Genomic DNA, 14,925 nt, shown 5'->3' on the forward strand with positions numbered 1-14,925 from the left:
CAGCAATCCGAGTAACGTGGCAGATCGCTGGCTGGACGCGGCTCGAGTCTGTTCAGAGTTTAGAGTTCGCACCGATTCATTTTCAGCGTGCTTATTAATTCTCAAACACCCACATTTGGTGCGAAAGAGTAGGGGGACATATTGGAGGACAAAAAAGGCCAGCTGGAGAAGAGGACTTGAGGTTATGCCAGCGTACAGCTTTAAGCATGAAGAGAATATGCCTGTTATGTTAAGCTTTTGCAAATTAAAACGAAAAATCTATGAGAGAGAAATGTTAAAAAAGAGAGATGAATGAATAAAGAAGCCCTGAACTGGGTCTGAGCTGGTTATGTCTGGTTTTGTCGGCTTTCATAGCCTTGTTCAATGGGCCTGCTGGTTTGGAGTGTTGGTTCCCTCCCCTCCTCTTTCCCTTACCTCAGTTTTTGCTTTGTAGCTAATGTGATACTGGGTCTCCAGCCTTTCAGAGCAGGATTCGGTATAACAGGGGGCCAAGGGAGAGCCTGGAGACACACAGCTTGTGCTTTTAGAGCACAGGTCCATCATAAACAGCCACAGGGAGTCGAGGACCAAAGGCGGCAGGAAGAGACTACAAAACAACTATAGAGGCATCAGGAGCTGTATAGTGAAATGTGAGACGTGAGCACCTCTCGGTAGTCAGGAAAGTGACAACTTATTCACCGTTTAGACTGCAGACTGCTGTTTTGCAAAGTTCATTTGTTGATGTAACAGAAAAGTTTCTTAAAGGTTTGCTTTGTGATGGAAGAATGGGAAAAGTGAGAAAAATACAGAGTTGCATAGTCAGAGAGGATGTTCCTGTGTTCGCAACATTAAGCTACTTATTTTAGGTTATACCATGGGTCTGTTGAATGCTGTTTTTTGATTGGTTGAGAAATGTTCCACGGGCATGCATTATTTTTCGATAACCGCACACTAACTTGTCAAATGTCTTAAAAGTAGACACCAGAGCAATGTTTGTGGTAACCGTGGTATAAGCGGAATGGTTGACTCCGGTCCTTTGAATTGTTTGAAAATAATGCACACCCGCGGTGTAACAACACTCCGCTTTGTGCCGCATTACCACCTTGGGTGTGCATTATTTTCTTATAATTTAATGGTCCGTTGTAAATTATTCCTTACGGAAATTAGAACTTGATATTATCCAGCAATTCTTAATTGGTGTTTATTATGAAAACCATTTCCTTAAGGCGAAGGGTTAAAAATGAGAGAGGTCAGTAATATCAGCCAAAAAAGAAAGTTCTAGAGCGATTTCCTTTTACAGATTGCACAAACATTTACTTTTTGAGCAGTATCATCTATTAAAAAAAGTAAATAGGGTCAACCTTATGTTGACTTTTAAAAGGTCATCATGTCACATTTCCCAACGTCAGAGTTTCTGCCTAAAATGACGGCCTTAATCTCATCCTATTTCAAGCCGTTACATAATGCATAGCTTTGATGCTCCATTTTTACACTGTTGAACAGACCATATCACCTTGAAATGAGCTGGGATTAATATGTGCTATTTTGTATTTTTATCTATTCGAGCTTTAACAAGGAAAGACAGCAGTCTTCATCTTTCAAAGACAAACGGTATAAGGACATTAAGAGGAATTCTCGCTCTAAAAGCATGGAGCCTGCCGAAATGAACTCAATCCCCAACGGGAAAGGACATGAAGCTGGAGAGGACATGACTGCGACTGCAGTAAAAGGCCAATCGGAAGATGCAGCTCAGTAAGTTTGTACTCAAGAGTGCTACTGTATATGTACTGTCTGTGTCCTTTAAGGGATAGTTTACCCAAAAATGAAAATAATGTCATTAAGGACTCGCCCTCATGTTGTTTTAAACTCGTAAGACCTCTGTTCATCTTCGGAAGACAGTTTAAGATGTTTTATATTTAGTCCAAGAGCTTGTTGACCCTTCATTGAAAATCTATGTACGATATACTGTCCATGTCCAGAAAGGTAATAAAATCATCATCAAAGTAGTTCATGTGACATCAGTGGGTCAGTTAGGATCTGTTAGAGCATCGAAAGTACATTTTGGTCCAAGAATAGCAGAAAGGCGTGGCTTTATTCAGTATTGTCTTTTTGCGAATGTCGTATGACGCGGATGACGTGTTATCTGGTGCGCCCCAGCTGTTGTTGTTGTTGTTTTTTTGTGCGCCTGGGCTTCGTTTACAATCTGAGGGAGATGCACCCTGTAAGTTTAAAACAAAAAAGAACTTCGCAAACATGTCTGAGGATAACATCACATTCGCGTCACTGCAGTCACGTGACTTTAGTCAATTTATTTAATCTACATTTAAACAAAAGTTTTATATTTTATTTTACTTTACTAATCTTTTTTGTTTAAATATAGCTTAAATAAAATGATTGCAACCACTTACCTTAAAAAAATGTATTAAATTCAATTCAGTGTGATGAACAAAAATTTAGATTTTGTAATTCACTGGAAATCGCTTTGGATAAAAGCCTATCCCAAATGCATAAACGTGAATTTAAATGGAAAGTACTGTATGTCATTTTTCAAACTGGTTTTTCTATACACCCCCATCTACTAAGAGATGAACAGATAGTTATTCCCCAAACTCGCGCTATTGGTTGAGCCAGTTTTGCTGTTTAGATGGTCAAACATACAGAGCAATGTTTAAATGGCTTCACAGACCAAGAATGTCTACACTTTTGAGGGCATTCACCTACCAATGGATTACTTATAAAGTACATACAGTATGCACATTTTTGTACTCTATGGTAAATAGTGTATGAACATTAGTCTGTATTTGTGGTATCTTCCAGCTTTAAAGCATCAAATCTTCTCAAATAAGGTGAAGCTTGTCTGTGATCACAGTTTGAATTGTCACTGAATAGCACAGTTAAGACATCACGTTTTATTTTTAATATCAGTGTTTAAATTTTTTAGTGTGTCTGTGGTTAGGTGTACAGTTTAAATGTGTGTCTGTTCCACGCAAAACAAATGCCGCCCTGCATGTGAAGGCACTGCCCTCTCCTATCACCTTCAGCAAACGAAATGTTTCTCTGATAAGAAAGCACGTCACCCTGACTGTGGCCACGTACATGCACATGCAAAGTGTGTTTATCTAAGGTTGTGTTCAATGTCATTTTTCTGTCTTTTGTGCTGTCGTGGATGGGGAATGACCTACCGCGCTGCTCTGTAGGGAACTTGTACCAAATAACACTGAAAATGCCAGTTAGGTATTACGTAATGATAAGTTGGGAATTGTAACTTGTTCCCCAACACGCCTTTCTAATAAAAAATGAATTAAGGACGTTAGCTATCTAGCCAACATGATCTCACAAAGTTCCGTGGGATAGTCACGGAATTTTGTGCTCATTTTTCCGTGACATTCTCACGGATCTCCACATTTTTCCGTGGCCCTGCTCCGGACTGTCTTTTTCCGTGGCATTCTCACGGATTGGTTACTCAACTGCTTTTTCCTATTTTCAAACCATTCTCGCTTCGGTTTAGGGTCAGATTTGGTGTTTGCGTTAGTATGTCACTTTAAAGCTGCCGTCGGCAACTCTGGAGGATTGAGCAGTTTCCAAATGTTTACAATTTCATGTCCCTCCCCCACTACCTCCGAGCAACCTCCCTCAGAGCACGTTCTCGTCAGCGCGTGTGCAAAAGTATTATTGTGAACGCATACTTAGCAAGAATACTTAGATTACTTACATAACACTCCGAAATACAATCAATAGTTGATAAAGCGCAATTACCTGTTGAGAAGAAATGTGGCAAGCTCTGCATCCAGCTTGAAATCTCGTAGATTCCTTTCAAATGCCGGTCCGATATTGATCCTAGTTTTAATACGGTCACAGTCGCGTTCTATCTTTGTTTCCTTCTTTTCATTTGTTGTTTTCCTAGCTCTAGTTGTTAACCGAGAAATCGGAAGTTTGTTACTGAAAGTTCTCTCCGCCATCACGCTGTTCAAACCAAAACAACTATGAATTCAGGCGGATGCACGTGATATTGTAACGCGCGCGAGGGGGATGGGGATCTGTGGTGCGTGCAGGTACTGTGATTGACAGGCAGATTTTACACAGCCCTGCACTGATTGGACCAAATGAACCAGCCTGCGCTGATTGGACCAAATGAACCGGGAGCGGTGGATTTTTGCAAAACAAATAACAGGCTCCAGGTGGAGCTAGAAGCGTGGGTTTTTTTCTTAAACAGTCTAGTTGATGTTGTTCTATCGGAGCATAGTGTTGGTTTCAGTGAATATGATCAAAAAATATGATAAAATAAGTTGCCGACCGCAGCTTTAACTATTGGTTTATACTATTTTTTCTGATTTATTCTTTTATATTTTCTAAACTTTAAACAATTGTTGCCTGGCATTGGGGTTAGAGTTGGGTTTGGGTAGGGATGTAATTTCATCTAAATCTAACCCTAAACCGAAGCGAAAATGGTAAGAAAATAGGACAAAACAGTTGAGTAACCAATCCGTGAGAATGCCACGGAAAAAGACAGTCCGTAGCAGGGCCACGGAAAAATGCGGAGATCCGTGAGAATGCCACGGAAAAATGAGCACAAAATTCCGTGACTATGACACGGAAATTCGTGAGATCAGGTTGATCTAGCTCCACAATGGCAGAAAGGACCACAAAATATACCATATGACATATTATGACATCCATATGCCATACAAAGGGTTACGTGGAAGTTGAACGACTTAATAAAGTACAATATTTCAATGACCCTTTTGCATCTTGATTGATATCATTGCTGTTTTATGTATCTTTAGTACTGACAGAACGGCACATAATGCGGAGGCAAACACGGCGGAAAGCTCTGAGTTCCTCACCAATGCAGATGACAAGAAACCCCCTCGCTTCACAGATGTAAGAAAAGCCTTTGATAAAATCAAGTAGTTTTATGAAAAACTTGATGGAAGTGTTTCAAATGTAAATGTATACACTTCTTTTTTTTTGCTCAGTTTGAGGGGAAGACTTCTTTCGGGATGTCCGTCTTTAACTTGGGAAATGCCATCATGGGAAGTGGAATTCTGGGATTAGCGTACGCCATGGCTAACACAGGAATTGTCCTTTTTGTGTAAGTTACTGTTTAACCCATAAATGTATGAATGGAGAACGAATACTGTATGTGTCCTTTAGCCTTAAAGGGACACTCCACTTTTTTTCGAAAATTGCTCATTTTCCAGCTCCCTTAGAGTTAGACATTTGATTGGTACCGTTTTGGAATCGATTCAGCCAATTTCTGGGTCTGACCACTTTTAGCATAGCTTAGCACAATCCATTGAATCTCATTAGACCATTAGCATCGCGCTCCTATTTAAAATTTGATTCTTCTGTAGTTTCTGTAGACGGAAAATTAAAAGTTGCGATTTTCTAGGCAGATATGGCTAACAAAGATATTACTCAGCAGCCGAAAATAGTCCCCTTTCAATAGCAGGGGACTATTTTCGGGCACTACATAATATCATTGCGCCTCCTGCAGTCATGTTACGGCAGCAAAGTACTTGATTATTACGCCAGAAAGAGAGTATCGGCCTAGAAAATCGCAACTGTTAATTTTCCATCGGTCTTAGTATGTACGATGTAACTATAAAAGTGTCAAGTTTTAAATAGGAAAAATATCAAAACTCTTTGGTTAATTTTGAGGGCGATGCTAATGGTCTAATCAGATTTAATGGATTGTGCTAAGCTATGCTAAAAGTGGTAGCGCCAGACCTGGAGATCAGCTGAATGGATTCCAAAACGGTAAGAATCAAAGGGGAGCTGGAAAATGAGCATATTTTCAAAAAAAAGTGTCCCTTTAAATGATCAAATGATTGTAGTAAAGATATGCATAAATCCAAACAAGGCTGTTACTGTATGTTTGTATTACTGATCAAACATCTGATATTTTATTAGGAATAAATCCTGTTGTAGACTTATAATATAAACACTAATGAGTGTATTATGGTGCCATTATGCTATCAAAGCCATTTAATAACAGTGATGTATGCTTGTGTAGATCTTGCATGCCCTTTAATAAGGACCTCATTTCCTCATTTATTCTTTTTTTGTCTACTGCCTTGATTTTATTGCTCATTCAGGCATACTAGTGCTGGTTCATTGCCAGTAATAATAAGATGGTTAATTTGATTCTTGTAGCCGTCATCATTGTGCCTTTCAAGCAAGCAACTTAATTTCAGGTTGCTCTGAGGGATTGTTCCCATAATAAGTGTGTTGGAAGTTACTTTAGATAAAAGCATGTGTTAAATAATTATGGATAAGTACTTCAGGCCAAGGATTGTTCTAAGAATGATGAACCTGAACCTCACTGAAAACTGAAACGCCATTCACACATGAGATGCTTTCACAGCCAAACGTCAATACTAAAGATATTAAGACTTCATAGCTCTGTTTTGGATTGGCTACCGTTCCACATTCAGACGTTTACGTAATAAAAACATCTAGTGGCTAATCCCTTGGTGCTTCATGAGGTTATTCTTAGACTCCCATTCATCTTGTCGTAGATTTTTATATAACATGAGTGGGGTTATGATGGTCATAAACTGACTATCTTATGATTAATGAGGCGTGCACTCTTAAAATACAGGTTCCCAAAGGGTTCTTTGTCAAACTGTATGGTTGCATAAAGAACTTTAACATTTAAGTTTCTTTATAGTGGAAAAGGTTCTGAAGACCAGAGGTCCCCAACCATCGGGTCACAACCCAGTACCGGGTCATGGACAAGTTGCAAGAAAGTCTTGGAAAAAATGTGTATAATAGCTACGTAATATCTTTTTCAGGTGTATTGCCCTTTAAAGGAATAGTCAATTTTCTTAAAAGAAAAATCCAGATAATTTACTCACCACCATGTCATCCAAAATGTTGATGTCTTTCTTTGTTCAGTCGAGAAGAAATTATGTTTTTTGAGGAAAACATTGCAGGATTTTTCTCATTTTAATGGACTTTAATAGACACCAACATTTAACACTTAACTCAACACTTAACAGTTTTTTTCAACGGAGTTTCAAAGGACTATAAACAATCCCAAACGATGCATAAGGGTCTTATCTAGCAAAACAATTGTCATTTTTGACAATAAAAATAACAAATATACACTTTTGGGGCACAACTTCTTGTCTAGATCCGGTCGTGATGCGCCAGCGTGACCCCATGCAATAAAAAATGACGTCAAGAGGTCACAGAGGACAAACGTGAAACTCCCCCCAGTGTTTACAAATGTGTTGAAAGAGGACCGTTCCTACGTTGTTGTATGTCAACTGATACTAATTAATGTCTTTGTGTCAGTTTATTGTTTACAATGGTCCGCAAATGTGCGTTTTATATATGTAACACGTGACCTCCCTACGTCACTACGCATTTACCTTAGGTCGCGCTGGACCGGACCTAGACGACAAGTCGTGGTTTAAAAGAGCATATTTTTAATTTTTCTTGTCAAAAATGACAATCGTTTCACTAGATAAGACCCTTATGCATCATTTGGGATCATTTATAGTCATTTGAGACTCAGTTGAAAGAAACTGTTATGTGTTGAGTTAAGTGTTAAGTGTTGGTGTCTGTTGGGGTCCATTAAAATGAGAAAAATCCTGCAATGTTTTCCTCAAAGGACATAATTTCTTCTCGACTGAACAAAGAAAGACATCAATATTTTGGATGACATGGTGGTGAGTAAATTATCTGGATTTTTCTTTTAAGAAAATTGAATATTCCTTTAAGACCAGACTTTAGATTACCTCAACCATTTCCAATTTTGTACCGGCCCGCGCTCTTTCTCTACCAGCGCATCTGCGATCACATAGGAGTGCTGTCATTACAGTTTGAGCATACTTCTAAAACACAATCGATCAAAGAATTGCAGAAGTATGGCTTCATGAATCAGTTGCAAATATACCCCGCAAATCATACATGTCACATGTTATACATGTTCTGTGCAGTTTTGTTACTTAAACTTGGCACTTAAGCCCAGCCTCAGGTTCGAGCTGCCTTCAAAGACAGCAACCCAAGTTTGTTTACCGTTAATTATTAAGACTGAATGGGCAGACAAACTTGTGAAACAATGAAAGTAAAAACAATCCGCCAAAATGTGGTTCTGCACTTCTACTAAAATAAAGCTTCAATAAGCTTTTTTCAACTTTATACATTTCACAAAGTAGTATTTTCAGACACTAAAAATAAGTGATGGAGCCGGTATGTGCAACACGCAAGACTCACTCGGACCCCTCCGTCTGCAAATTTTTTTTAAGCTAAAACCGTTCCGTGGTGTATACAGGTTGGGGACCCCTGCTGTAGACAATAAAAGGTTATTAGGGGAACCAAAAATGGTTCTTCTGTGGCAACGCTGTGAATAATTTTTTATCACCTTTATTTATAAAAGTGTACAGGACATAACAAAACAATACTGTACAAATACTGTAGATTTAAAATGGGGTGCATATATACCTCATTAATCAACTAGTTGATGTGTGTATATTATTTAAGACTTCATGACTACCGATTTATCATCTGGTCATTTAGGGAGCTGATTTTGAAACTATGCACATGGTTTGGATCTGGGTTAAGTCGTGCTCTTAGCGCTGGTTTGCCTGTTGTAATAATCCTTTAGAAATGCAGCCTTTATTAGAAAAGTCAGATGGCCAGATTGTTTCATGACTGACCTTCAGCGGAGCTGAGCGGGCCGTACCACAACACTCACTATGCACGAGACCTCTGCTTTCATCTCACTTGTGCTTTATTGCTTGTGATAACAAAAGGCTTGTCTTCTAGTTGTAATCTAGTAGTCTTTGCTATGTAATATTGACTCACTGCAGTGATGGTAAAGATTAGGTTTGCATGCGCTAGACATCACGCTGGATTTTTTTTCTAAGGATTTTGAGCTGTTTGGTGTGACAAGGGGTTGTAAGCTATTTGGAACATTTGAGCTTTCTGTATACCAGATTACACTACATGTGGTGTTTGTCTGATCTGAGATCAGATTTTTTTGTAGTCATAAATCATACTTGGACAAGATTTAATAATGATGCCTAAATTATTCTTTTTTTAGTAATGATTTTGGGTTTTTTAGAGACTATCCTGTATAGCTATCCTTTATAGTAAGGGTCTTCAACCTTTTTGTGAGCAAGGGCTACCACAATGGATAAAACGATCTGGAGGGCTACTTTTTTAATATAGTCTACTCAAAACTTGTTTTACTTAAATGCAATTATTTTACTTGTTCATATGTTGTATCATTGTTTAAAATGTTAACATGCATTAAAGAAACCAAGCTAATATAAAAATATGTAGTAAATGAATATTAAAATTAAGGCTATTAATAGAATGTGCTTTGGCAGGCAACTCACTAACTCTGTGCGGGCAACCTTGTGCCCGCGGGCACCAAGTTGGAGACCACTGCTTTGAAGCAGTGTGAATTGTATCCTATTATAGTAAAGACTGGGGTGATCATTGTCAAATATATACATGCAAAGAGGAATAAAGGTTAAGAAAGCTAGAAAAAAAGGAAAGACAGGGATGGAGATTTTTGGTGGTTGTGTTTGTCAGTGTGATGTGCCTTTAGGTCTGTCACTTTAAATCTTGGCTGTGATTTCCCAGAGGAGCAAGAGAGCCCACAGAACAGCCCTATATGACTCCCTATAAAACATCAACAAAACAAACAGAAGATGACTTTTCATGAATTTCATTGCAAATGTATTTCTGTAGTGCTTATCACAGTTTTGCATTGCTACAGAGGAGCTTACAGTAAATGCATATCAGTACTGTGATATAAATACATATAAATCTCCTCTAAAATCGTATCAATGTTACAGCAGGGTTGGAGTCTAAATTAACTGTGTGCTCTTAGGGGCCAGTCACACCAAAAGCGCTTTAAACGCTTGCAAACGCAAGGTGCGACGCACTGCCTTTTTTAAAAAAGAGCAGTGCGACGCGGCTTTTCATATTGCTAAGCAACCACCGAGTCAGCTGTCTTGTCAATCAAATATTGAAGCGTGAACGCTCTTTTGCTGTTAACTGTCATATTAGCAGAAACTTTAAAAAGAGGGCGCTTGCTCCGGCCTTTGTTTGAGGATGAGAGGTGCACAAACACGCAGGAGAGAGTGAGCGAGTGGAGTCCGGTTCTTCAAAGCAACTGTAAACTTCCCTCACTACAACGTAAAGCCCGCCTCTCCCCTGATTCGATTGGACAATGGAATGACGTCAGGCGCTTCTCCGCTCTCAGCGTTCCTTCAAAAACGCGTGCGCGGCAGGCGGCAAAAAAACGCAAGGCGCTCGGCGCGCATAAACAGCGCGCAAACGCGCCCTGCCCATAGAATATCGTTCAAAAAAGGCGCCTGCAACTGCCATAAACGCTTTTGGTGTGACTGCAGCCTTAGTCATCCACTTGCTTATCCATTTACTGAAGATGTGTTTTTTCATTAACTAAAGAAAGACTTGAATAAAGGTCTCCAATAAATAGATGAGATTTTCTCTAGCTATATAGCACGCATAAGTCTGATGAGATAAAAACAAGTTGCAAGCGAAATGTCCTGTTGCTCTTGCCATCTTAAATCGTTTGGTAAAGACAGGTTTAGTTAGTAAAACCCATTAAGGAATTCTGCCATCATGTACTAGCCTGGCTCCGCCCTCCTACGTTCTTCCGCTTAATTTTCATTTCGCTTCAGATGAACGTCTGGGACTGCTGTGTAGAGTTTCGTTTTCTCCGGCAAAAATCTGCAGGTCCAATCAGCGAACAGCGGGGAGTGGCTAAGAACGCAGACGTTGAGGTCGTGCGCCAGACTGAGTGACATACATCACGACCAAACGTCAGCGATTGGTTATGGCAGATTTAGAGTGACTCTGGGCAGATCCAATAGTTTTAAACTACTTAACGGAAGTAACGCTTTGCAATGGAGCATGGCCAGACTCTCTGTACAAATGAAATGAATGTACGAGAGTCTGGTTGCACCAGGCTATTTATGTACAAGATAGGCTACCCAAGATTCCTACTGAAAATATATGAAAACTTTATTTTTGTGAGTGGATGCAGTTGCTAAGGACTTTAAAGATGATTTTTTCAATATTGTCATCTCCTAACAAACCATACATCAATGAAAAGCGTATTTATTCAACTTTCTGGTAGTGTATAGATCTCTATTAAAAAAAAATACCCTTATGACTGGTTTTGTGGTCCAGGGTTACATATTTTATGCTCATCATAGTATTCTCATAAATGTTGGTAAATTTTCGCTCTGACTTATCTCTCCAGAAAGAGATGTGTTAAAATCGTATTGCTTAATGGAAAACAGCACAGTTTTTCAACATTTTAGTATGTTCTTACCTCAACTTAGACAAATTAATACATACCTATCTTTTATCAATGCGTGCACTTCATCTTTGTACAGCGCGTCGTGAATGTGTTAGCATTTAGCCTAGCCCCATTCATTCCTTAGGATCCAAACAGGGATGAATTTAGAAGCCACCAAACACTTTCATGTTTTCACTATTTAAAGACACAATAAAGTTACACAAGTATGGTGGAGAACTATATCGTATTGTGGAAGAGCACCTATTTTGCAGCACTTGCAATATAGTTCTCATTTTTTATCGGATGATGGCTTTCTTCTTAATAGTTTTTATGCTTCCTTTTCTTATTTTAGAGCTTATTGTGTATCTATTTGTTTTTGTTATTTACTTGTACAGCACTTTGGTTGGCCTGCGGCCATGTTTAAATGTGCTATAGAAATAAAATGAACTTGAACGTGAACTTATCCGCTTAAAAAAGCCACGTTTTATTTTGTGCCACCATATTTACTTGTGTAATTACTCATGTAACAGTCTTTAAATAGGGAAAACATGGAAGTGTTTGGTGGCTTCTAAATTCATCCCTGTTTGGATCCTAAGGAATGAATGGGGCTAGGCTAAATGCTAACACATTCACAACGCGCTGTACAAAGATTAAATGCACTGTAAGTGCAATTAAGTGCATTGAAAAAAGATAGGTATGTATTAATTTGTCTAAGTTAAGGTAAAAACATAGTAAAATATTGAAAAACGGTGGTGTTTTCCTTTAACATTGTATAAAAATCTTTTAATAGATGAATATCTTAAGGGCAGAAAATGGAATCAAATGCTAAAGAAAACGCTATTTCCCAACTGAACTTATAATAGTGTCATTCAAGCCAGCTGCATCTACTGACACGACCCAGATGGCGGACAAATCTCATGTTTTTATCAAATTTTATCACAGGTTTTTTCTAAGCTTTATAATCTCCTATACTGTTATAAGCGATTAGCTGTACCTCTTGTATTCTGCATTAGGGAAATATGACTGGAACGTTGTTGGAGGCTAAAAGATTTAGTATGAATATCTATTCAGAGCTGCTGTGAGTCAGGACACTGCCTGTTTCTAGCAGCAATGTACTCGTTGACTTCTACTCTTGCAGTTCAGCCACGTCATTTAGAGTTAAAAAAGCTGTAAAAGAGAAAACGTGAGAAAATGCAGAGTTGACGCCGAATGCTTGCCAGGCTTCACATCAGTAGAAATGCCAAGAAATTCTGAGACTTAAAAAAAGGCTGAAATAGGTCATTTGGATGGAGGAAGAGATTTCGAGTCGGTAGAGCATGTTTTGGGTTCTCAGTTGGAGCTGTTTGTCCAGATGTTGGAAGCTGGAGGGTGTCGTTGTATTTATGGACTGTGTGAGACTTTCTCGGATGACGTTGTCTGGTACTTTTCCACCTTACTGAGGCTGTACCCCTTTTAACTCTATTGCATTTGAACCACTTATTTTCTCTAGCAAAATATTCATACAGTATTTTGTAATGCCTTCACTTACAATCCTATCAACTCTTTAGTAATTTACAGCCTGCACAAGTAGGTACATCCAGGCCCAATTTTACCAATTAATCACTTTGACTCATAGTATACTTATTTCAGAGCCAATGTACACGGTGTAACCTGAGTTTGAAGGCGTATTATGGGTAACTGCTGGATCATTGTTCATAAAACAAAGAAAAATGTGTTTACTATAATGCATTTTTTAAAACAATCATCCTTTTAAAAGTGGAGCTACTTTACTGGGTGGATGAACCTGACATATTCCTGTAGAGAAAGTTTGCTTTAAACAAATGGTACTTTGTCACTTATAGTGTGGTTGTACAAGTTACTGAGTTTTACTTCACATAGACATGACATGTTTTCTCTAGCCTTCAGGTTGCAACCCATTTTAAAATAATTCTTAATGTCCCACTGCGGGGAAAATTAGGTTTTTATTGTTGTTTATATGTCTATGTGGTGTTTTAATATGTTTAAAGACAAGCCTTGGGCAAATTCATCATTTAACACCATTGCAGAGTATTTTCTTCATAAAATTAGAGACAGTCTCCTTCTCATGGTTTAAAATCGCCTTGGTTTCCATTGTCACAACAAGCATACAACCAATCATATCAACACAGACGATATCTTCGAATTATAGATATATGATTGCTGCTTCAGCTCTGCTTCTGTGCTGCTCACACATTTAGGGTCAGTACTGTAACCAGTTAACATTAGCGCTTAAAGATTGCTGCAAACATGCAGTTCACGTATTAATTGATTATAACCAGACTTAGCAGTTTTGCATCTAAACTGACGAATGTAGCATCTATTTACATATATATCTATGGTCCGACCCTCCCGGGTACCACTCATCTCCACTACAAATAGGAAAAAGAGGCTCCAATTTGCACAAGCTCACCAAAATTGGACAGTTGAAGACTGGAAAAACGTTGCCTGGTCTGATGAGTCTCGATTTCTGTTGAGACATTCAGATGGTAGAGTCAGAATTTGGCGTGAACAGAATGAGAACATGGATCCATCATGCCTTGTTACCACTGTGCAGGTTGGTGGTGTATTTGTGTGGGGGATGTTTTCTTGGCAGACTTTAGGCCCCGTAGTGCCAATTGGGCATCATTTAAATGCCACGGCATACCTGAGCATTGTTTCTGACCATGTCCATCCATTTATGACCACCATGTACCCATCCTCTGATGGCTACTTCCAGCAGGACAATGTGCCATGTCACAAAGCTCGAATCATTTCAGATTGGCTTCTTGAACATGACATTTTTCCAGTCTTCAACTGTCCACAGTCTCCAGATCTCAACCCAATAGAGCATCTTTGGGATGTGGTGGAACGGGAGCTTCGTGTCCTGGATGTGCATCCCACAAATCTCCATCAACTGCAAGATGCTATCCTATCAATATGGGCCAACATTTCTAAAGAATGCTTTCAGCACCTTGATGAATCAATGCCACGTAGAATTAAGGCAGTTGTGAAGGCGAAAGGGGGTCAAACACAGTATTAGTTTGGTATTCCTAATAATCCTTCAGGTGACTGTATCAGCCTAATCATGTAATATATACATATAGACATCCAAATGACGTCCAAAAAATTACCCAGTTCAAAGGTCAAATGCTGACAGTAAATATGACGTCCAAGTAGGGTCATGGTTGGACGTCCAAATAGTTTGGACGTCGAATAGATGTCCAGAATTGGTCATGGATCGACGGACTCAGTATAGACATGATCTGCACATCTATCCGACGTCCAATGTTTAGTGGAAATATGAACTCTTTAGGTGCAAAGGTGTATTTTTGAAAGGGTACTGCTCCAGTAAATGATGACATAATTGTATTATTTAAAACTATCCCTTTGAGGTGAGTAAGACATGGGGTAATTTTCATTTTTTTGGTGAACTATTCCTTGAAATCTAAAGCATGGCTGAACTGTAGCATGACTGTGTTTCAGATGTGACATTTTGTGCCTACTGAATCTTGTCTTGTTTCTCTCAGAATTCTCCTCACCGCTGTAGCTGGTCTGTCTTCATACTCCATTCACCTGCTTCTAAAATCCTCAGGGGTTGTGGGTAAGTATTGCATTACACTGACCCCAGACCAGTACCGTGCTCTCTTCTGTAATCA

At 39.0% G+C, this 14,925-nt stretch overlaps 1 protein-coding gene across 3 annotated transcripts in view; it reads left to right on the forward strand.

Annotated features, from left to right (window-relative positions):
- The window catches only part of slc38a3a (solute carrier family 38 member 3a), a 65,200-nt gene that overhangs the window by 18,634 nt on the left and 31,641 nt on the right, over nucleotides 1–14,925 (forward strand). Inside the window, exons 2-6 of one of the 3 annotated variants that reach the window (XM_073876195.1) lie at nucleotides 1,546–1,731; nucleotides 3,177–3,207; nucleotides 4,762–4,860; nucleotides 4,956–5,071; nucleotides 14,797–14,870. In XM_073876195.1, the coding sequence (XP_073732296.1) occupies nucleotides 1,628–1,731; nucleotides 3,177–3,207; nucleotides 4,762–4,860; nucleotides 4,956–5,071; nucleotides 14,797–14,870 (424 nt within the window). In that variant the 5' untranslated portion in view covers nucleotides 1,546–1,627. Of the gene's footprint in view, nucleotides 1–1,534; nucleotides 1,732–3,176; nucleotides 3,208–4,761; nucleotides 4,861–4,955; nucleotides 5,072–14,796; nucleotides 14,871–14,925 lie in introns of all 3 variants that reach the window. The other 2 variants (XM_073876194.1, XM_073876196.1) reach the window with 2 other exon arrangements.

The sequence above is a fragment of the Misgurnus anguillicaudatus genome, chromosome 14, assembly GCF_027580225.2.
Source record: "Misgurnus anguillicaudatus chromosome 14, ASM2758022v2, whole genome shotgun sequence".
Classification (NCBI taxonomy): domain Eukaryota; kingdom Metazoa; phylum Chordata; class Actinopteri; order Cypriniformes; family Cobitidae; genus Misgurnus; species Misgurnus anguillicaudatus.